The sequence below is a fragment of the Ischnura elegans genome, chromosome 7, assembly GCF_921293095.1.
Source record: "Ischnura elegans chromosome 7, ioIscEleg1.1, whole genome shotgun sequence".
NCBI classification, from domain to species: Eukaryota; Metazoa; Arthropoda; class Insecta; order Odonata; family Coenagrionidae; genus Ischnura; species Ischnura elegans.
In genome coordinates this window covers 4,964,320-4,989,670 of record NC_060252.1, presented here as the reverse complement: position 1 = coordinate 4,989,670, position 25,351 = coordinate 4,964,320, and the positions used below count along the sequence as shown (strand labels likewise).

At 39.7% G+C, this 25,351-nt stretch overlaps 1 protein-coding gene across 1 annotated transcript in view; it reads left to right on the top strand.

The window, feature by feature from the left end:
• Positions 1–982: 982 nt before the first annotated feature.
• Positions 983–25,351, top strand: part of LOC124162493 (gamma-aminobutyric acid receptor subunit alpha-6-like) — a 63,935-nt gene continuing 39,566 nt past the window's right edge. Inside the window, exon 1 of the mRNA XM_046539047.1 lies at positions 983–2,115. Coding sequence (XP_046395003.1) covers positions 1,581–2,115 — 535 coding nt within the window. The 5' untranslated portion in view covers positions 983–1,580. The remainder of the gene's footprint in view (positions 2,116–25,351) is intronic.

Here is a 25,351-nt window from a genome sequence, read left to right as displayed (position 1 = left end):
GAATAATATTAATAAATGTATGGGAAAATTCAGGAGTTAATCTTAATGGTATTCAATCTTGTATATACTCAGAATATTCGAAAATAGTCCAAATACACGTGCGAATTCGAAATTGAAAGGATATCACGCTGGATATTTCGGTGGCGTGCTTGCGTAATATAATTTAGTCCATTACGCGGTCTAGCAAAAGGTTTGCTGATGCGATGAACGAGCATGATTTCCTAATGACCCATTGTCCGATAGCCAACCCGAAATAGCCCATTCTCACTGTAACCATTTTGATTGGGATGGACGGGAAATTCTATCGACCACCCTTGAGTCATGTTGCGGTGTTATGTAATTTGTGAGATTACAAGATATCTCCGATAAAATTACTTGCTAACAGTCCGCTAAGTGATATTGGAGGACGTATATAAAGTCTTGTATGTGTTTGTTAATGTTTACAAGATATTTAACTTGACACGATTTTTACTGTTACCGACGCATACACCCACTTAGTGAACACGGACGGACGTGCTCCAATTACTTCTTCTGCCTCGCACTCACTTATTTACTTCCTTACCTGACTCGACTAATTACTTCATAATAACAAAATAATAGCGATGATATTTTTCACAACAATGGATGAAATCCCCGTCATAAACAGGAAGATATATTTAGGCCAATGTGCAAAAGAGACTTTATTGCAGAATTTATTTGTACATGTAGTTTCAGTTCGGAATGCCAATGGCGTGTGTTGTAATAATGATCCGTTTCACACCTATGAGTCGCTCATTTCGAACGATTCGCTCGGGACGCGAGCATTTCGTGTGTTTTCTCGGTGGAGTGAGTGCGAGGAGGTGGAGTGGGGTAGGAGGAGTGGGAGGGATAGGGGTGGGGTTGGATTAAGGGAAGGAGGGGGGAGGGATGGAGGAGAGAGGGTGGGGGCTGTGTGTGTGTGTGAACGGAGGGCGACCGCGACTTCTGCTGTCTCCGGCGACTGTCTGCCTCCATGGCGGAGGACGCTGCTTCCGACCTGCGTGCGCCCTCACCACTGCCTTCGCCTTCCCTTTTTCTCTGCCGTGGGCCCTGCCAAGGCCTCGCGAAGGTCCTCCGCCCAAGGTGCAACCGAAGGAAGGCAGCCCTGGTCAGCTGGGATCGGCGCTCTGGCGTGACGCCACGTGATACCCTGCACATGGAAGCGGTGTTTCCGTTGATTTCAGGAACCTCAGGATCGCCTCTAACCGAGAGGATATCGTGGATAGCGCTGACAGGTGGAAATTTACGTACAGGAGATTAAATCGGGGACTCTAAAAAGTCTTGTTGTTGAGAAAGTGGGTCATGCTAGCATCTCAGGCCGTGTGAGCTATCGCGAATCTTTGGCAGTAGTGCGTGGCTGAGCGCAAATAAAAACACTGTGGCACTCATAAGAATTTCAGCTCAAGCGCAATGAACAGGTGAAGAAGGTGCGACTAGATGGACGAAGGGACTTTTTGAATTCATTTCCCATTCGACCAATTTCCCGCCGAGGCCTTACGTGCTCTCACGTCAACCACGGCTGTTTTCCAGAAGGTAGGAGGGGGCCTCAGGGAGCAGACGTCATGACCCAGGAGAGTGATAGCAGTGCAGCGTGCTTCGTGGCAGCAGACAGTGGTGTGATTCTCGTGTGCCGGACGTTCCATTCACCTGTTGAACTCGACGGCCGACGCCATCTTTGTCCCCACAACAATGGCCCGTGCGATGATATGGCGGCGGGCCGGGTTGTAGCGAAGTCGCCCTGCGGTCGCCCGTCGCCTGGGACGACTGATCTAGTGCATTCCATCGTGGTGCGGGAGGGTAGCGGATCGGGTGAAACTGATGGTAATAGTGCTATGGATAAGGCTCGAGTGAGGACCCCTGGTCTAAACAGGACCACTGCTGCATCCTGTGGTGTTGTCCGGGGTCAAAGTCCCAAAGACGCTATAACCTGTTGGCGCGATGCTGCTGTCTTGGTTACCTTGTTGTTTTTCTTCCTTTCGGTGGAAATGGCGTCAGCTGGGAGGAACTACAGGTTCAGCACTAACAACGTGACGGCGCTTTTGGACGGCCTCCTCGCCAAGGACCACTACGACTACCGCATTCGACCCGATTTCGGAGGTAAAACTATTGTTTATTATAAATTACGCTTGTTTGAGGGCTCCTTCTACATTTGAACATTGGAAGGTTGCCTCACTCTTGCCTAACCTGTTTCTTTTCGAGACTCATTGCGTTTTTTGTTCTAGATTGCCGAATTATTGCGTAAAAACTAATGCCTTCATCTTAAAATTTTCAGCATGTATCTCTGACTATCCTCTTAATATTTTAGTTCAGTTATTTGCCGAATAAGCATTTTTTTTATTTTTGCGTCACAAAAAAATGTTGGAAGACATTTAGATAATATGTCCTTAAAATTTCAAGTTGATGGCCATGTTTTGTTTTGAACGTTTCGAACAATTAATACGTGGAGACAAAAGGCAAAATATGACTTTTTGGGAGGGATGGAAGTCAACTTCTCATAGTCTGCATCAGAATTTTCCGTTCTCCCAGGGATTATTTACATTTTATTTTCTCCACATATTGCGGGTGCTATCTATAATCAACCCAGAGCAAAAAGAAAAGAAACTAGAGTCAGTTCTCGGCATATTACACATCGAGAAAGGATTAAAATTACAAAAAAACACGTTAATAATAAAAACCATTACTACCATGCTGAATGAAACACGTTGTAATATCCACCAGTTATAATTCCAGCCAAATTCGAAGCTCTATATGAGAGAGGAAGCGGGTCTGAATGGTTTTTCATGAGAGGGAGAATCAAGGGGCTGTTGACGTGAGGAAATTAGTGAACCAATGGCACATGTATGTATAAGAGTGTTAAAATTGAATATTTTTTTTAGCGTCTTTCAATGTAATACCTGGAAATGAAGTATCACAATTAACGAATTATGAAAGTTCATTTCCTAGTTCCAACTTGTAATGAATGCTGATAACTTAAGAAAATTGTTTCCTGTAGTTCTTGATAATCTTTTAAACATTAGTGAAACTGAAATGGAGTAGATGGTGATGTCACACAGCTTATTATTATCTATGTCTCTATCACCGACATTTGACGACATGAACGGATATTGTTTGTAAAATTTCTGCATGGTTTTCATTTTGAACTATCTTTCTACCTGATAATCGAATACATTGTTTATTAAAAAAAAAGGTTGCAGTTATAAGACAATCAGCATTTATTGCAAAACTTTCTCATTTTATGAGTTATTTTCCCTATTGTGCAATGTAAATCATTTTAATATGTATAGTAATGTTTTTTATTGGTTCGAATGATTTTAAAATGGCTCGAATGATATCGGCTCATATCGCATGAAAAACAGTAAAATAGAAAATTATCATCGATCTGCTCATATTGTGCATGCCCCATCATGCTTCAGAACTTCAAAAGTTTCTTTGTAAAATCAAGACTTTTTATTGCAAAATATTCGGAAGGTATTGGATTTTAGATGTTTATTTGCGATGGACCCATTTTCGTTAATAATATCTGCCAATTTCTCACAAAAGTATATTTCAAAATGTGTACGCCTCGATAGTAAACTTTGAGGATCGCTTCGTTCCCACTCGAATAGTTTTTTCCCTGAGGTAATTACATGTTTGAAACTTAAGCTATCATATTGCTATTTCCAGGTTATAGCTCATTGCTCCTTGTCAACTTTTGCCTGTATTTAAAATTTGAAAATTCCAGGCAGAATATTCTCTGATATAGACATTCCACTGCCTAAGATGCAGGCGAATTTTGACCAAAAGTCAATTGTAAAGAACCTGAATATTTCAAGACAATAGCGTTCGCTTAAGCAAATACTACTTCACTAAGTAGACGAAGTGCGTAAGGTTGAGCGGTAGAGGTCTTCTAAATAGAAAATTGTGCCCTAGCATTTGCATGAGAAAATAGCATAATTGATTTCTCCTAGGTTGTCACCCTGCTATGACCAATTGCTGGAAAATCCTTCACTCGTGCACTCGTGATGAGTGAGACTGTTGCAATGGAGCCAATTCAACAGTCGATTAGTGAAGGAGCTGCCGCCTTCGATGCGTTTCAATGAGTACACTTTAGTCCCCGAAGTGATCCGAGCTTCAAAGGGGACTTCGCAGAGGAGGCCATCCAATAGAAGGGTCTTTTATGTTCCTCGCCACTTCGGTCACTTTTCAATCGGTTTTCAAAACTTTCCGCAGCGCAGCGATGAATGCAGTGCGATCCAATATTTTCCAGTGTTGTATTTGCAGTTGGAATTACATTGAAAAGTCATGTTAGTGATAGACCCCGTCATCAAAAATATGCATTTTGATTGTTAGCCAACAAAATAATAAGCCATTTCCCGTTGAATTGGGATCGCTTAGCTCGTGAGCGACGCGGGTGGCGACAATTGTAATCCCATTGAAATGCGCGGAGGGTGACAGTTCAAATGGAGAGGCCGATTGGACCATCCTCTCTTGTAATGTTCATTTCGCTTGTAAACATTACATGAATAGGCCTGGGAAGAGCAATTTTGTTAATGATGTATATATCAATATTCTGCCAGTTTCATAACTTTTCAATGATATATTCCTCTCGAGTGGAAATTTGCGGATATTTTTGAGAATCGATGAAAGTTCGTCGAGGGTGGCAGCAAAACTCAATCGGGCGGACAGGGGCTTGCCTTTAGGTATGAGTATGCTGTCTTCTTCTTTGCAAAGGTGATGAATTTTCAGGCCTCCATTTACTGGGCACTAAACTGGAGGCAATAACAAAATTGATTTTCACGCTAAAAACTCGAGCGGTTGAATTCTTTGATAAATGTAAATCGTATCCATGGATGCGATCCGTTGCATCCCGTGGCCGAGGCAAAATAGCGAGGTAAGTTCGCCTGTGTTCAATTAGTGGCGCCCCCCCTCTCCACTTCGCCTCCTGACCTCGTGGCCTACCACTTCGCCCGGCACGAGGGCCCCGCCACCGCCCCGCCCCGTCTGACTGCCCCCGAGCTGCCCCTGATGAGTTTGCCTGATGGAATGACTCTGGTAGTAATGAGCTCTCCACCGCGGCCGTGGCTGGAGGGTCTTCTTCTCGCCTCTCCTTCTTGCGAAGTCCATCCAATCCTGACTCGGCGCACCCTCTGCGGCCACCTCCATCATTTATTATAATGGAATCGCTCCGTGACTCGTCTGGGACGTAATTTGCGTCATTGTCTCCCCCACTCGTCAGTCAGAACAGTCGAGACGACGCGCAAACCGGAGAGATAGAGTGAAATAACGCCACCGTGTCTGAGAATGCAAAGGTCTCTTGCGCCGACACCCTTATCTCACCGTGTTCTCATAGAACTCCAAAGAATGCCCCACTCACCCGCCTGCAGGTTTTAATGGGTTCATTTTTTTCTCTAGCAACAATGGTTTCACTGTTGGCCAATACGAACTCGGAAACTGTGGAATAATTATTACATTGGTTGGCTTTGTAATGTATCATTTTTATTGAAATAAATGACAAATATAAAATTTAGTGACAAATAAAAAATAATGCTACTAATTACCACAAAACTCTCTCTAATCTCCTTCACACTGATATCATTTTTTACGAATTTCCAACGCAAATTGGAGAATGAGAGCGTGATAATGTCAGAATGTAATGAAATACAGTATAAAAGCGATATTTTATAAAAAATAAACCACTTTACTTCTGAAATGGCAGTGGCAAAAGGTAACCAATGAAGCCAATGATCAAACATTGTACTCCGTGCATAATTTTAGGGCCAAACGATTTCAAATTAGTGGAAATTCCAATGAACGTAAAAGCTCATTCTTCTTGCATCCAGAATAATCCTGGGAATGTAGTTTCCAATTGGTCTTTGATTCACTTTTTTAAAGTGATAATTGTTTTTGGCCAAATTGTATTCCGTCCTGAGATGAACATGGTTATTTTTACTTCAATTGGTAAAAAATTAGCTACGTTCGCAATTTTGCTGTGACAGGAAATCTTACTGGTTACTCTTGTGTAAAGTTTCACGCAGCAGGTAGAGAACTCAACCGTGTAATTCTTTTGCTCATCCGCTCAACACGGGGGCATGGCCACTAGAAATGTACGCTTTTTGGGGAAGTTGTAAATGAAATGGCAAATGATATCATTTCATCCATGATTGAGTTCAGATGCTGCAATCCCAGAATGGAATGCACTAATAATTATTCATCAATGCAGTTCCTTAAGTTTTCTCATGTTCGTCCACATTCTTCACTGTTCCTTATCTGCCCCAAGTGCATACTCATGTCTTCCTCTGGGGCCTCTCCCATCTATTTGTCCTTCCATTATGATTCCCACGTGATTGCTGTGAATCTCATTTCGTGGCCAATCCACAGTGTTCTACTCCCTTAGCGCACAGCGATTCACAGTGTGCTTTCTCCTCCTATTTTAATGCATTCCTCATTTCTCACCATATCCGTACATTTCCAGCATCCTCCTCCACTCCACGACCAACCTTGGACCAGCTCCCCAAGGCCTCTCTTCTTTCCTGGTCAGGTTTTGCGATGATCCATGTTTCTGAGCCCTAGAGTTTACCATAAATGGAGCCAATGTATATGTTACTGATAGACTGGTAATATCTGAAATAGCGTAGGTTCGACGGCTTGCTTGTTGCAAACTATGCGGAGTGTGTGCTCCAGGAATCAAAGTTATATTCGTTAAAGGAAAACTTTGATTACGTCACCAACTACTCAAATGGAAGAGTTTTGAACGTGATTCTCAAATTATAAGCAGTTAAACTTGTATCAATGGATAAAAAACATGGGATTAAATATTTAAATCTATCTTGAAAATTGTATTTCAGGATTCATTTCTTTAGATCTCATAAAATCTTGCGATACTAAAATTACTTCTGCAATAGTTACATATCACTCTACTTTTGTGGAATGGGACCGTAACTAACGACTTGTTATTTTATATAACTTGTTATAGTTCCTTTCCACCGAAGATTAGGCATTGATTCATTATTGCTACTATATGACAAGTTGGTTATACTTGTTGGAGAAATATCATGATGCTGAGCGGTAAAAAGTTGCAAAAGTGGGAACGTAAATCTTTAAGTTATCATTAATATTGATTCTTCTTTGTCAAAGTGTGAAATTATTTAAAAGAAAAGGTGGTCAATTTTACTGTCTCTACTGAGCGCTTGTATTTATTCAATAGGGTACCGCCTTGTTTTTCCCACTAATGTACATGGCTGCAAAACCAGGACATGCCATTGCACTAGCGGTTTAATTCAGATCTTGTTTCCAGGGCATAAACGTCCTAGATCCTTCTCAGGGAGAGTAAAATAGGAAATACTTTAATTTTATAGTTTCTAATGTGAATTAATTTCATGCAATGGAAGTTAGGATGAGTTGATTTTGTATTATTCGCGATGCGGAATATTTCACGCGAGATACGTTAACGGCGGCGAAGTTCACATTAATTGTAAATTGCTACATTGCATTTATTGCATGGCTATCATTGTGAATTTCACCGCCGTTCACGCATCAGCCTTGAAATATTCCACACTTCCCGACAAGCGGGGCTTGCATTTGGGCGCGCCAATGGTTGTAGTGGCATCTTAGAAGACCATATTCCCATTTACGTTACGATCCCTGATATATCGAGTGGAAATAATATATAAAATAGGTTAAAATTGCCGCCATAGTTAAGGAACTAGGATGATGAAGTGGTCCGCGCAGTGGACCGGTAATATAAGGTTCGCGGTTTGATTCCAGGGGGATTTTTTTCCATTGCAGTGAGTGTGATTAGAATCATCAAGTCACCTATTTGTACAAGTAGCACCGGCGTCCACACACCGATGGTCTCTTCGCCGCGAATTGGTCCGTAATGATGACAAATGTTATTCAAAGCATTAGTAATTGCAAAACAGATGATAAATATCGAGTGTGTACGATCTTATTTTCAGCAGACTCAGTCAGCGTCGGCGCCGCCTGGGCGTGGACTGCCTTTCGGCTGAGGCGCCCGCCAATCTAGGAAACCATCACCGATTTAAAAAATACTATTTAGAAAATGATGAGGAGTATTTGAGATAGGAGCAAATCTGGATGAGGTATTTATTCGGAGGACCCAAATATTTCAGTATAGCAGCCGGAAGTTGAAACAAGTAATGCATCGCGAGGAAAAACCGGCTGAAGTGGTGGGTGTTATTGATAGAGAATAAAACCAATTAGGAGAGAACGAAGAATAACCTTGGCGTTCAAATTTCCTGTGTGAATTTGTCAACTTATCTTTGGAATCGATTCTTCTCTGCCGCAACGTAAAATGGTTAAAAGGAAAGACGATGAGTTTTTGAGGCCTCCATTGACTAATCCCAGATACGGAGGAAGTAATGTTGATTTTCAGGCTAAACATTTTCAGAACCACGTGAAATCGAGAGTGCTCGATCAACACCGCAAGATTATTCGATATACACTTGTTCATTATTTTACACAAAAGATCTTGATCACGCTAGTGGATCGCTCAAGGCCGATCCAACGCCACGCATGTAGTTTGCTGCTGCTCATCTGTACCATAAACAGTCAATTTTCTAGACGCAGAAACAACCATGTTGGCAAAAATAAAGTGGGGGTGAAAAAAATAATACTTAAAAAGTTATCATTCATCGTCTTTTAAAAACCAATGTCTCTGCGGAGTTCATGAGTGATTTATCCTCTTCTTGTGTGCTCCCCTTGTTCGGCATTTCAAGTTATCAATTTTGATTACCGAATGGTAAAGATTACTCGCACCAGCTTCTGAGTGGATTACAAGTAATTATTAATTTCTATAAATGTATCAATTAAAAAAATTCCAATGATGTAATAGTTGACGATAATTCCATTACTGTTGCTTCGTTACGTCACATCACTGTGTAGTGGGAATGAGAGCAACTTCTCTCCTCAATAAGTGATTGTCGTAACACCAGCAAATGAAGCAAAACTCTAATGACGTCAACAACTCATGGAAAATGAGCAGAAACTTTCGCCTTGTCTTGTTTTTTGTTTCAAGAGTGGATGCCTGATTGCAAAATACTTCTTTTCTCTCTCTTGCTTGTAATAGATTCCCTAACCGAATTCTTTTTATGAGTTGCAATTTCGGGGGTGAGAGTAAAACGACGACCCCAATGATAGAATCTATGCCTTCACAAAACCCCTCTACATGCTCATCACTTACTTACGTCACTCACACCGCCATCGGTTGTGCGAATGTCGCGAATAACTCTCCCTTTACCAATACCATTCGTTTGGTTTTATGGAGTGGACGGCGGGTGACGTCAGTACTTAGGTTCCAACATGCCGAGAGTGTCAAAATGGTAGCGTGGTCCTAGGTCACTTGACTTGAATGCGATAATCGAAATGGCTCACTTCTGTTGTGCATTTCATAACCATGAATAATCATTCAAGGGGAGCCCAGTGACCTTTCATTGGCGAATGAAGTTGAACAGGGGAGTGAGGGGCAAGAGTCCGCATGAGGCAAGATTCCTTTTCCGAAATATTTCTCTAAATACCTGGATGATGCCACTTGTAGTCAATCAGTTTCATTAACTTGACCAAATGTAACACAGGGGTGCGTTCAGTGGAAGACAACGAACGACAGAACGTGAGGTTTTCTTATTTTTCAGTTTACGCAACGTTTATCTAATTTGTTGGGCCGCATAATTTTTATATGTGCTTTGGGTATTTATTCAATTGCTACGTTTCTGTAGCATTCCTTTATACGTATTCTTTGCCTCAAAAATTCATGCAGTCAGCAGGTTCACAGCCCACTATGTGGTTGTGTTACGGCGTATTAGGTGTAGCAAGTGCTGTTCAACTTTTTCCATTCATGGATGCTGGCGGTTCGCTGCCGTAGTGAGTGAATACTCCCTCACCACTTTAATGCCCCCAATTACTCACTTCTCCAACTCCTGTAACTTGTACCGTGAATGACTGATCGAAGATTTTATGAATATTGCAAAAACTTTGTCGACCATTCGTTGATTAAAAAGAGTACATTTAAAGAATCCTCTGAAAGTTTCTATTTATTGATTAAAAAGGTCGCGAATATCGATGAAAAAGTCTTTGCAGAACACACTCCAGCACGGAAGGGTTTTCGAAGGGATTACAATAAACTTGCTCGATGTTTTCTGTTGTTCCTAATGGAAGGGTGTTGGATAAAATATTCTGTATTCTATGTAGGGATTTTAAGCTAGATTTGAAAATGTTTTTCAGCAGTATAATCATGTAGAATTTCAATGAGTGTATCTGGAAACACTAAAGAAGTTTCGAAAGCTGTGCAAAATATTTGTTGCCACTTTCATTGAACTATCAAGAGAATTTTCATGTAAAATCCTCTGGAGAACCTAGCCATAGTACCTTATTGCCTCATGATTTTCGTGAGGAATATAATTGGGTTGGGCCAGGAGGGTGTGGATTTGGCCCTCGCTTGGAAGCCCTCTCCTTCTTTTCGGGGTCGAATTCGGTGAAAGTATTCGGCCTCGCCCGACCACATCATCCCATTGACACAATCCTCTTTGAGGCATCGATTTTCCGTCTCCTCCTCGCACAGCAGTGTCAGCCTTGTTAGGATCCTAATTGGATCAACGAAGGATATAGAGAGCGAAATTTGCCTGCGTCCTCCCTTACCTGTCACCACGCAACTTTCCAGCGAAAACTACCTAGCACACAAGAATAAGTATTTAATTTCTTAGGTAAATATTTCTTTACAATGAGAGTACCTAGTCGTCTTGCCGGCCAATAAATGGGGCCAAACACTCTCCTTGCATTACCTAGAAAAAATTCGATTTTCAACCTCGCTAGCTCAGAGAAGAATGGATTTGACCGGTTTCCTTTGATTTACTTACGATGAAACCAAGTATCTCATATTATTAGTCCATCATTTTTTTAAATTTCAAAGATAAAAGGATAAAATTTTAAATATTGTGCCAGAGTACCATAAATGTGATGAGAACATGTGTCTCTATGTCCTAGGTCCCCGACAAGCACGTGTTTCCCTTCAATTACGAGTGAAATATTTTAAGTTTTCATCTTTGTTTTTAGAACTGGGCGCCATCCATTCTAAATCGCGCCTGACAATCTAGATTTCCATTTATATTTAATTTTTTTCATTTCCACGGCAGCTTAGTCTCACAAGGGGAATGTTCGAAAACCTGCTCTCAGGGTCCAATCAAACTTTACCATGAATCACCCCCTCACATAGCCAATAGTTTAAACAAAAAACGCATTAAAACATTAACAGGTCTATTATTACATTCCCTCATGAATAGGTTTCCTTCACTTGGAGCGGTAGCCAGGTGGTTACGGCATGCGACTCCCAATCGGAGGTCTTAAATTGAGTTCTTGAATGTGGTACTTTTTTTTCATAATTTTCCTCTGCCTCTCATGATGCAAAATCCTGCTTTTAATCATTATTTCCACGATTTTCCATGAATTTTTTTCTGCGTGAAAGTATTTTTCTGCGCTGCATCAGCGTCAGATGTTTTCCCATTTTTTTCTCACGGAAGCCTAGTTTAAATGACGCTATTATTAGTGGTGTCGCAACACGAAGCATTTTTAAGTTTCACATGTACTTGGTTTCCTTCTATGTTGCAATATGGACTCATTTCTTAAAATTTTAATAATTGGATTACTTTATTAGCTGAAATTTCAGCACTACACTGATTTGGAAAGGAAAATGATGACCGCGAAGCAATATGTTTTACGTATAAGAATTGCTAATTCACTTTCGGGGAGAGGTAAAAGCATAATTTACTTACAATATGCTTCTCGGGAGCCTCTAGTTATAGATGGCTCGTTTGCAGTTGAGCGACCGCTTGCTAAAAAAATAGATGACCGTCCGGAACTCCGGAAGAAGACACGCTTCCTTCCCCGGCTGGTCTTCTTCGGATTTCAGCGGTTCATTTCCAAAAGTATTTATGAGCCTTTATACGCTTGCATGCGTACCCTATCGCAGGGGAAAGGGCACGAAAGTGATAGTTGCTGTCTTTAAGTTTTGAGGTTTCCAGTTTCGATAAAAAGGTATTTGCTAATAGGAGTCGTGCATCCGCAAGCAGTGGAATATATTTACGCTTCTTCGAGTAATTTCATTTCATTTTCGGTCAAATAATTAAAATTTAGACTATCCAAACATTGTATATTGCGAATAAGCTTCGTTTTCCGCCACGGAAATAACGTAATTGAAACTAGGCTCCCGTGTGAAAAAATGGGAAAATATTTGACCCTGCCCCATTTGCAGAAAAAGATTTCCATGCAGAAAAATAAAATTTTCATTGAAAATCATGGAAATAATGATGAACATCAGGCTTTTGCGAAATGAAAGGTAGAAAGAAATTATGAAAAAATCGCCGAATACTATAATCGAACATAGGACCTCCGGGTAAGAATCGCATGCCGTGCCTAATAGACTACCGATCCTAGTGGAAGGAGATAAATAAGGGAATATAATGAACCTGTAAATATTTAACTGCGGTTTTTGTTTAAACTAATTGTTATGTAACCCCATATGGAGGGTGATTCGTGGACAGCTCCCGATGTTCTACAACACTACAAAGTGTGATTGATTTTCTGAGAGCCACTTTTGTGCCGCTCCCCTTGTTAGCCTTGGGTGTGGAGGGCGCGGCAGTGTCGTCTTGGCTCTCGTCCTATTTATTGCGTCATCCGAGTCAAGTTATTAGTTCCGCTGTAGTGTCGCAATGATTGTCGCGGGTGGATTTCTTTCGTGCGGTATTTAATTCGCCTCCCATCGAAGTCTTCAGAGCAGCATCCATAATGATTCGGTGGTCCAACCGATAATTGGAAGGACTCAACGCGTCCTCACCGCATTTTCCTCAAAGGAACGATCGCCTTTCTTCTTCTCCTGCTTCTAATGAGATCGCTGAAAGAATTAGTGACATTGTGCATTTGATGTTTCGCACTCAGAAAAACGCTTTTCTTTTATTCTCTTCGCAAATCAAAAAGTGTTCAACAGATGGAACCAAGATGTGCAGAATCCTACCCAGATCTAATACAGTGACATTTATAGCCTCTGGCCCATTTCAGCGATTTCGTAAATTACAAAATATGTTTCTTCCTTCTGTCCTTCTTTATTCTCGCGTATTGTGTGAACACGACTCTTTCGTTCCGTGTCTTTTTCCGTGAAGTAATTTTTTGTTTTAAATTTAAGGACATGCTTTTTAGAAAATAAAATAAATTAATTTTCTATATTTAAATATAAAAAAGATTCACGTATTTTATAAGACTTTTTGAAAATCGGAAGTGAATCATATGGAACTAACTTTGGATTTTTTTCACCAACTTACAATAAACATAGGACAAAGTCAATGAAACGCAATACACTTGATTTTTTATCTGATATTTTGTCTATCTCGGAATTTCCTCGGAATGCGTTGCGAGGAATAAACTATTATTAAACCCTAATTTCCTGTAACCCTCTTGCCTGATTCAGAATTTATTTCCAAAAAATGTCCTGCATGTGATAATTCACTGTCGCCATTTTTTTTAGATACCACTTCGATTTTTTGCGTAATCGTTGGAGCATGATAAATTGAATTATCAGAGCAGGTAGGGCAACTTTTGCAAGGATGATGATCTTGATCGATTCATGTGCGAGTAATATCAATACCAAATTATTGGATACTCTTTAATCGCTAATAATTTTTTCTTGGATGAGGAGTGAGACTGAAACTAATGGCAAAAATAAAAATCAAGTTATATCATTTGACAACATTTTAAGTAAAAGAATTTAGTAATTAAAGTTGAAGTGATGGTCGGGACGAATGTCCATTCGATACCGGCATTCATGTGCGTTAGTATTTTAGTGACGGGAAAAATTACGTGGAATGTTAGAACAGCAACGTACCATATACATAATGTTGAACGGTAATGCTTTATTATGAAGATATATTGATACACTTAAATTTATGCTATGCTATTGATCGTACCAGTCTGGAATTCTGTGAGTAATGCCAGGTTGGCAATACGAATCTTGAGTTAACTTAAAGTTGTCATGGCTATATTTATTCTCATATTATGTTAATATATTTTCAATGTGTAGTAAAGGGAAATAAAATTCCAATGATTTTTCATGCTATTACATTTGAGCGAGATAAATGAAATTATCAGCAACTATTTCTTTTCAAGTAGGTCACGTTTACCCATGATTACCTTCCACTAGATCGATATTGGATATGCCCAGTTTCAAATTTACCGTCAATTACCATTGGTTAGAGAATTATCATAAACAATGAATGGCAGTTGCAATGTCATTTTTTACCTTTTCAAAAATATATTTTATAATACAATAATTGTATCAAAACAGAGTTGTAGTCGTTTCATTTGTGGACTGAATTGCTCAAATAAAAATATCGAGAATAGTATCGTATTAATTGTATTATAATTCTGAAAATAGGAATTTTTTTTATAAACAATAGAGTTCATTGTTCGCGCCGAATTTTGGAAGGGTAATGAGAGATGGTCGGATTGCATAGTGTGTCGAAATCACGTGAAATAACGCAGTCCTTGCACGTGCATATTACTCGCAATTCTTCGCTATCTCACGTCTAAGTGAATCAATACTGCTTCTATACCTTCGGGGGTTATTTTTCCCATGATGATTTCCCAGCATTTAAGATGTAAATTGGTTGGCTGAATGGGGTAAGAATATTCTGCCCTCATTCCCCTCCTGCGGATTTAAAACTGTGTCACCAGTCAGTTCGAGTTTTCTTTTTTGTTCGGGACGTGATCGGATTTGAGTGGATGCTCTCGAGGCGGGACATCTATCTGCATTCTCGGATTCATTTCGCTCTCCTCCTCACCCGAGCTAATCTCCCGTTGCTTTCAATTTCGGAGCGCCTTTTATTCCTCAAGGAAAACCTCTCACACGTGCCGCTATTCAAGTCGCTTTTGGAATAGTGGGTACACATACGAGGAGCTCATCAAAATGCAGTTGGCTCCTTATGAGCCGCGTCTCGTAGATTTGGTCTAGACCGTCTCCTTAGATGGTTGGTGGTTATGAACTGATCGCTGAGAAGTTACTTGGAATATAATCGGCAAGGAGTTTTTTCGCATTAAATACGAATCGTGATAGGAACTTAAAAAAAAATATATGAATATTCTCATAGCCTTAGTATGAGTGGAACAAATTGCCGAGTAGGTTCTTTTCAAAGTTCAAATAAGTACAGCATAAGGCACAGAAAACTTTATCAAATACGTAATTTCATGTGTAATAATTCTTGGAATAAATTAGAAAAAGCTTGAAAGTATGTTTTCTTAAAAGTATGAGAGTAAATCAGGAGGTGATGCCCGAGTTGTTGATAGCGGCTATTTTAGGCCGAAATTGCCAATTTCTGATTATTTTCATTTAAATTTCTTGATTAAAGCTTTCGCGGCTCATGATGATTAAAAATAACTCACATAGTACGGGTGTATGCCGCGTGTCGTAATGGAGATTGCCCCGACGTTTCGCGACTGACTGCTGGTCACTTTTTTAAGGGAATAATATTTCCTGGAAAAAGTGACCAGCAGTCAGTCGGTCAAGAAACGTCGGGGCAATCTTCATTACGACACGCGGCATACACCCGTATGTGAGTTATTTTCATTTGATTTTATACTATGATACCTTGAATTAACTGCAAATATGATATTTTAGTATTTTGATATCTTTATCGTAGAAGCAGAAGTGTGGCACTTTTAATTGATTTATTATAGTGCACTATAAATACTTTAATAAATATAATTCCGCGTTCTAATGTTGCTTTTTTGGTGTTTTTGCAAGTATATAAGTATTAAAATATCTCTGAGCCTTATAAAGTGATCAATGACAGAAATTTCTGTAACAACATCCATGAAAATGGAGTTATACATCTCTTGAATGGAATAAATGTACCATGAGCATGTGTGACGATGAGAAAAAAGTGTCAGTGGTTTTTAAGATATTATTAAAGTACATTTAAATACTCTAATGAGTACTTGCTTAAAATTCGTTTATAGGCGTTGAGTGATGTGAAATTCTGGGAGAATCCGAATGTGCTGCTCAATACTTTGCGATGGGGTGATTGGGCGGACAGTGGCCGGTGATTCACTAATGGTGAACGAACAAAGGTTTGCTGAATCTGTAAGATTTATTTGGTTTTCCTTCTTTAATATTTTAGTTACAGTCGTAACTATAATTTTTCAGAACTTCTCTCCCTGGATTTTACTTGCTTGATGACGCGCGTCCGGTCACTTCCGGGAGAGAACCATCCTGTTTGAGCTCAAATTCTGATGACAACGCAAATTTAGCCAAATACAGGATTGGAAGTTCAACGAGTCCCTTTTTCCATACATTAAACACTACCTAGAATAGGAATAAATTGTCAAGTTACTCTTTAAATTGAATACAGGGATTTTAATGCTAAAGATTCATCTACGGATATTGACTTTCATCCATATTGCAACAATCTTCTAGAGGAAAATGCGTACTCATTGAGTCTTTTGGAAGCCAAAGGAAATTCCTCGGAAGATGGATAAGCCGAGAGGGGGTACTGTAGGGGGCGCTGTATTGACCTATTATGCTCGCTTTATACTCACTTTCCCTTCTTCATTTCCTTTTACCCCTCGAACATATTTACTTCCCGACGTTGCGCGAATTTTAGGGCGTTTTCGGAAGAGCCGTTAACCATGTTAACATGCTTCAGAGTTCACTGGAATGCCAAGCATGGCAATCTCACACGACAATTCATGAAGTGACTCCAGCGGAGGAGACTGCGTTCTAATCGCTGCGATAATTGACAACGGCATTGTGGGTAGGACTGGAATTTTGATCATCAGTTGTTTCAGGCGGCGATGGCCGCTTGTTATTTCCTCCGTTTCAGGTGTTGCTAGAAGTGTGTGTGTGTGTGTGTGTGAGATTTCTGATCTTGATTTCCATTCGAAATGAGAATTAGTCAACTTAATTATTATTGGCTCTTTGGAGAATATCTTCATCGGCTTACTTATGCGCTTTTAACAGAACTGTGCCAATTGATTTAAGGATATGCTCATAGGATATGCTCACGCTTGAAATCGTCTGTTGTTTTCTGAATTTGAGTTATTGTGCGTCGATTAGGAAAACAGCAGTGGGTGGGCGTCAGCGAGGTCCAGGCCTGCTTTTACTTGCCATCTCTTCAAGCATATATTCTTGCGCCTCTTAAAGAAAAGGCACAATTTTCGTGAAGTGAGCTCTGTTATTTAATGCAAGCCCATCGACCCGTCGTACGGTCAGCAAAGATAAAATTTGTTTTCATTGATAAACTGCGGGCGGTGAAATATTTGTCAATTTCAATGCTTTTTAAGAATTGCACTGCCCGAAGTGATCCATTATTAGGGAGTTTTATCGGAGAATGCATTTATGGCTGGCTACTAAACTGATATCGAAGGAAGGAATTATTACATACCGTCAACACTTTTTCGGTTCTCGTGTGCTCTTTTCCTCACAATTCTCTCGTCAGTATGCACTCATTTGCCGATATCCTCCTTATCGCCTGTCATGTGTATCATATCAGGACTTCTTTTCTCGTTCCTCCTTTCCATTGGAACCGCAACTATTGTCTTCATCGTGCCTAATAGAACTGGCTGATTAAGGTGTCCCATATTTTTCTTGAAATATTCGTGAGACTTATCTTTTCCCTGGATTTCCAACACTCCTCGAGAGAGATATTTGATCTCCCTCTCTATTTTGTCGCCCTATATTTCGAAAACCTTTCCCTTTGACGTCAGTGCTACAGTCGAAGTCACCTCCTCGCCACCATATTGAAATGTGCCTCCGACATTACTTATGATGAATTGCTACTCAATTTCTCAATGTCAATGATCAGAGGGGTAAATATTTAGTTCGGAAAATTGAAATCGAATCCTCAAAGGCGTCATACTTATTTTTTTTAATCTGCCAAATCTAAGTTGTTATTATCATGAAATGAAGTTTTTTTTATTCAAGCAACTCCAAGGTAAGTTGAGTGGTGTACCATCTTATTCAAGTATTTCTCAAATTTTTGGTGTTGGGAAACTCTCCACGCGACGAAGGTGAGCGCTTTGTTGACTCATGCACCTGGAGACGTTGTTTATAACGCCACGCGCAGTAAGAAACGTGGCGTTGCTCTCGCAATTTTTTCAGTCATTTTCGGAGGGTTTGGGGATGCATCTCTTTCAGTGCTGTGTGATCTTTGCTTTTTCCAAGGTGCGCTCCATGGAGTGATTGCTTCGCGTCGACGAGAGCGAAGGCGATGTCTTTCGAGGGACTCATTAATACGCAAAGGCAGCGCACGCATGGCGGAAGGCGTGCCTCCTCGTAGTGATGGCCGCTCTTTCTTTCATTCCCTTTTGCCTCGACCTGCTCTGTGCAAACTTCATTTCGCCGAGGGATGATAGCCTCGTCGGGGTCGCGTGGAAAGGGGATGTCTAAAAAATGAAAATTCCCCATTTTTGCGTACTTTTAAATTTAAAAATTTTGCGCTGAAAATTGATGCAAACATTTACATACTTAATTGATAAAAAAAGTCACCAAATCTCAACAGTTTGTCTACTTTAGCCGTTTTTAATGATTATTTGGAATAAACTTAGCCTTTTTATTACGGAAACACATACTCGACCGAATGTATTTTGCCTCTTCTGTTAAGTAAAGCATGCTTTAATATGAAAATATCATTTCTACATTTTTTAGAGATTGCTGAGTAAGTTCTTGCCAGCATTTGTCTGAATCTCAACTGCATATATTGCTCCTTTGAAAACATTTCAAGATGAAAGATCATCTTTTAAAGAAGGAATTCGTCAGAGAAAAATACCAGGCTCCTTTTTGAGTAGCAATAGTTGATGTTTCATTTCAAATCTATATTTCGATGTTTCTCATGAATAGCCGTGGCGCCAAAGAACGCTGTGATGGGTCGTCGTCGCTTCTTCGTTCGCAAGGTCTCCTCCTTCTCCAGACTCTCCACGTTGACATTCTGAGGGCCTGATTTCTTTCCGCGGGAGAATGACTCCTTCCTCAGGCTTTAAAGAGGGGCGAAACACAACCATCACGATTCCACATTCTTACGTATTTAAGCATTTCGTGCTGAGAGTTGATGTAAAAATGTTTACTCTTAGTTGATAAAAGTTATGCCAAATTTAGCCCTAAATCGATTTTAATTATTTGGAATGAATAACCGATTATGTGTTTAGATTTCAAAAATGCCTTAACGATTTCTCAGCGGGTTCTGGTTGGTGTTGGTGGCTTAGCATCACACCCCGCCGACCCCGTTTCACATCCCGGCGGTGGCAGAGACTTATCATAGTCCTATCAATACATACCATGTCCTATCAATACTTGAGTGCTGTTTGGATGGTCCCTCAAGTACAGCACTCCGTCCGTCGGATGGGACGTTAACCTGTGGTCCCTTTGGCGCCTTTCGTCAAGAAGAGGCTTATAGGGGCACTGGGATTCCCTCCAGAATCGCTTCCCTGCGACATAAATGGCCTCAGGTGTCGGTCGAAAAACAAACCTACAAAGAACTCTTAAAAATAGGTTAGCACTCGAAAATGCAAAGTTATTAATTGCATCGTTTGATAAACGCATTATTTATTACATATTTAGACATTAAAATATGTATGAAATATTTACTGCCGAAATTTGTGGAGTAGCATGTTTTCGCTCTGATTAGTGTATATTTCGTGTCACGATTATATTTTGAAGATGTTCATGGTGAAAAAAAACCCAGTACTATTCAACAAACTTTTTATCATTAGCTGTCAACTAGTTTCGACGTTTATATCGTCATTATGAAGACTTCATTCCGTCTTATATCCAGACTTATCAAGATGACCGTATAAACGTCGAAACTAGTTGACAGCTAATGATAAAAAGTTTGTGGAAACTGGGTTTTGTTTCACGATGAACATTTCATCGTTCCACCAACTAACGCCCAATTAAGTTGATTTTATTTTTAAGATATTCGAGGGTTTTCGGGAGACAGTTGATGTCGGTATGGGATTGGTTGATTTTGAAGTTGGCAAAGGAGTTCGCGTAATGATGCAGTTCAATCAGAGAGATCGGCTCAGGAAATAAAGAATGAACGAATCAGAGTGCACGCGAAAGGAGTGAAACAATTGAAGGTGGTCATCGCGTGGGGAGGCATACGCACTTCCCTCGTGTGATTAGGGAAGCCATTGAAGAGCGCAAAACACAACTTGAATGGAGGAGTCGAACACGCCCTGCAGCGGTTATAGCACGACTTGCAGACTTCCGATGCCCAACGAAGGCCTCGCATCGTGACCTGCGTCGCTTGAAGCCGAAAATTCATTCTCAAAGTATTTTTAAAGAAGGAGGCAATAAAGGTGTTTATCAACTGTTATTCTTGATCTTTGTACTGTCAGTTGGTCATTGGAAGCTGATTATCCAAATTGCACTCACTCTTTATAGTTTTCTTATCCAAGTTCATTTTGAATCGACGAAAGATGCTTTTCTTCATTTTTATCTCTATTTAAAATTGAATTTCTAGTAAATATTATTCCGCAGTTCTCCACGACGTCTAGTACCATCTTCCATATTCCGGGCACACATCGCGTCGGCTGAAAAGTCAACCGTGTGCCCGGAAGGTGGATGCTGTTTCTGAAGATGTAGTTTGAATAACGACAGGCCAAAATTTGCCAAAGGTTTTACAAAGATACCTCCTCAAATGCCTTTTTATATTTACATATTTTGATTGAGGTTGTCTTGCTAAGCCTGTAGAGAAATATCCTTGGAAACTTACAACTTCTTCTGCTTCAAATTTTGATGACATTGGCGAACATGAATTATTTCCTTCAGCTACATTTGAACCTTAGGAGCGTATCGAGTGAGGTTCAGGTGAGGGCTTTAAAAATTCATTTCATTTTCATGAAGTGGGCAATTCGTTCCAGATGTTCCTGAGATTGTCAAGCCAAGAGAGAGCGCTGCATTGAGAGGAAATTGGTGTCAGCGGAATGATTTACTGTTATGTCCACGAATTCTGCTTCGATAGCAATGGAGAAATAGTCGAGAGCGATTTTCAGGGGGTGAATATCCGGGAAGGAAGCGGAGAAGTGAAAATGGAGCTCTCTCCACTCAACGAAGGGTGACACTGGAATTTTTCCCTCTTTTCAGCTTACTTTTTTGCATTTGAGAGCATTTCCGCACAGAAATGACTCGCTGCAGTTTACAGTATTCGGTATTTTCTTTCCAATACATTTTGTGAGTATTCTGTTTCCAATACATTTTGTGAGTATTTTGTTTCCCTCATTGAACGCCTTCAGTTCAAAAGTAAGTCCTCACGGCTGGCGTCTATCATTTTTTTCTTCTTCTCTTGAATAAAGTTGTCTAAAGGTTTTGGATGAGAGGAATTTGACTGAAGAATTTCCATTAAGCTTTCACAGTAGTCATCTAATTTTTTTTGCTTCTTTCCCTGAATAGCTTCCTCGAACGGTTTTGGATTTTAGGTATTTTTATGAAAAAAATTTCATGATGATTGTGTACATCGCTTCCCAAGCGCTAAGATTGCTTAATGGGAAACGATAGACAGATTTTGTTGATTATTTCTTGAATCTGGGTTTAGAGGCAATCACGGGGTTGTGTGAATGCCGCATTGAAAACGTTTTGAAGGATCATGAATGTGTTTATCATGCCAAAATACCTTGCTGGTGTCATTCAGTTGATGCTATGAATCCATGTAGACAAAAATACATTAAATTTTAATAGACAATATGGAAAATAAAGAATCAAGGCAAAATGGAAGTTTCAAAAAATAAAATTGACTACCTTAAAGCTTTAGCAGGATCTGCCCATTTTGATTGGTGAGCGCTTTCTAATAAGTAACTATTGTCCACGGTCAGCGAACGCGGTAAGCATCTGGCTGGCTACTTTCTCATTGCCTTATTCTCACGCGCGCCAATCTGCACACATTCCAATGGCAAGCCAATATCCCTTTCGACTTTAATCTTCTGTCGTTGAGCAACACCTCACAGACTTTGCTGATGGTTTTCTCCGTGGTGAATACATTTGGGCAGGACTCGTCAAACACATCGGCTATTTTTTGAACTCATGGTGGAGAGACATCCCCATACATGACAAAAAAATCTTTTTTAGTATCATCACCGTCGTTTCTTTTAATTACAGACAGAAAATCACCGACCGCTATAGTTAATTCATAATCTAACAAAACAATAGAAAACACTTTGAGATCGGAAACAAGTCAGGTGCCTATGGAAAATGCTTGAAAGGCGGAATTGGTTGATATAGCAACTGAGTCCATTCAAAAGATGGCCGACGTAAACAAAAATGACGTTGCGATGCATTTTTGACGAATTTCTTCGAGGCTCATAAATTATCATACCACCCTATTTCTTGCGATCGGAGATATGACGATCCGTGTTAACATCCCGTACGAGTGAAACGAATTGATTGGCATCGAATTCTGTGTTTGGTGTTCGCATTTTTATGTGTATGCGTACGGCAGCGTATGAAGTCACGTGTCAATCACGTCACTTAATCACGGGTTTGATATATTTTTGTTTTAGTCGCGGTAAATATGCGTCGCAGTCTTTGTTTTCACTCGCTATTTATTAATTTTCTTTAAATGAAAATAGCAAGTGGTGGCATTTTAAATACCAGACCTTTTCGCAAAATTATTCCTACAGAGAATTGAAGGTTTCGTTTTTTGTTGAATTGATATCCATAGCCGAGTGTAAAGAAACCACCAGCGGAAAAGTAATAGGAAAGTGCAAATACTCATAACCATAAGTAACAGTTCCATTTTCCGTAATATTATCCACTTAAATGGATTTTATCTTCACCTGAAATATTCTTTGCGTCATATTTAAGCCCAGCGTAATGTATTCATTGCTTGCCTTTTAATACTTTGGCCTTTGAGACATTTGAGCCATGCTCAACGGAAGTAATTGCTTTGTCTGTCATCATTCCTTTTTTGTCTTGGCTTTTTATTTCTCCCATTGCTCGTCTTTGTCTGGGCCGTGATTTCTTCTTGTCACTACTCAACTTTCGCGAGGCCCAGTGTGCATGACTCGTGATCACGAGATGTTCGTGATGCCCGCTATGCCTTTCACTTTGTAACGGTCCCTTCCATACGCTTTTTCTTTTCCATTGTGGTACATTATTGCATGAAGGTAACTTCAATGAAGAAGAAACATCAGGTAAATGATTTTAATGCTTTATCGACAGGTTTTTTTTCTCAAAAATGGCCTAATACTACTTCCGTTCCCTTAATACCTTCATAACCACTTATTGGGATTTTTAAGTATTTGAATCTGTTGCGAACATATTTCGATGAATTATACGCTGCATATTTCATTTATTTTTCGCACATATATTTATTTTATCACTAAAATTCCTATAATGCGAGAAAATGCGGATTTATATAAGATGCAGATACAGAAATTTTTATTGCTCTTGTACCTTTGGTCCACTTAGCACATACAATAGTATACTTGAGTATCAGAGCTCGAGTACACAGAAAAATTGGATACATGCAATAAATAATAGGGGTAACAGAAAATACAAGGATATTGGCAAAATTAATTTTTATCATGTTATAGCATTTTATTGAAAAGTATATTTTTGAAAGACATCAGCGATTTGGAGTTTTTAATTAGTTCTGGATAAATATTCCAAATCCTTATCCCAACAACAGAAAAGGATGTATTAAATGTAGTGGTTTGATGTTGTGGAACAATGAAAAAAATTCTGGTGACATTCGAGTTGCAACATTTCCATTTTCCTCTTTAGACTGAAAAAATTGTATTATATATTTTGGCTGTTAACAATTGAAAAGTTTAAATAAAAAGGAGGCAACCATGTATTCCTTCCTTGTTTTAGCTTTAAGCCCCTCTAACTTAGAAAAATAAGGGGGTACATGTTCATCTTTTTAAGGTCATAAATGAATCTGACACACATATTTAATTGCTGTTGAATCAGGGTATTAATCTCTTCAGTGAGGTCAGGATACACAAGACAGCAGTAATCAATGTGGGGGACTATTAGCGAGTATAGAAGTTGCTTGCGGGTATGAGGGGGCAAAAGGTTTTTATGAGTGTTTAGCTGAAACAGGATCATATTAATCTTATTGCTGATGGCTTGAACATGGGTATGCCAAGACAAATTGGACATCAATATGACCCCAATATTTTTAACGGAGTTTGAAATACATAGTTACATAGTTAATTTATTATGCATGTATCATTATCTACGGCTTAAGCAGTGTCATGGAATTGGCCGTTATTGAGCTGATTTTATATAAATCAGTTATTTCCATGCTTTTCAATGCAATATGGAAGTTTTTCCTGTATAATGGATCATTTAAATCATTTACTGACGGATTAAAAAATGAACTAAGAACTTGAATGACGGAAATGACAGGCCGTGAAGATGTGAGAGGAGACAAAATGTCTTGATCTTGGGTTCCATGTAAGATGTCACTCGTGGCCGTTGGATGGGGCGCGAGGAATGAAGGAAGGTCGTGCAGTGAATGACTCAGTCCGAACGGAACGTTTGGAATGGAACGCGCGCTGCGACCCTTTCAACCGCCGCTCCAATCACTCCTCGAAGCTCATTCCATTGGAGCGCGCTTTGTGTGGCCCATTCAGTGGTGTCTTGTCTTTCAGCGAGGTACACGACTCATCGATTTTATAGTTGTGAGTAATAACGGAGCTCAAATCCCTAAAACTTTTGCTTTGAACCGATTGCTTGTGGTATTTTCGTATACGGTTAAAAAACAGTTGTTAGAAATAATTATAAATAAATTAAAATTTTCACTTAATGTCCAATTTGCGCAATTTATAGAAATATGTCGTGAAATGGAGGTCGTAATTTCTCCATTACTTACAGAAATCGGCTGCGCGCGCTCTGAGTGCATTGAAATTACGTTGAATTGCGCTACATTCACGACAAAAACAAATGCGCACAAGAAAAGTTGTTCTGTAATCTGGCTGGTTGTAGTAAACATGGTTTACCGGCACAGAGGAAACGCGCTATATAATGTGAATCTCTGATTGTAATTGTGGCATCAATTTCTTGTCCGGAGTGTACTTCTCCCATCCATATTACATCCATGATACTTTTCATCAAAATATGTATTCTTCCTCTTTTTTTTTGTTTGAATAAAAAACGGCCAAAATCGCGTGAAGCACTTAAACTAATTATTAAGAGAGCGTTCTTTTACAAACATTGACGCTAATTATCGCCCTAATTTCTCTTCAGGATGTAAAATCCGCGCTGTTTTTTTCTCTCTCTATGAATGCCGCCATTGATACAATTGACTGGACAATAGACTGGATTTCTCTCTCATTGCTCCACCCTGCTCATTTATTGCTATTT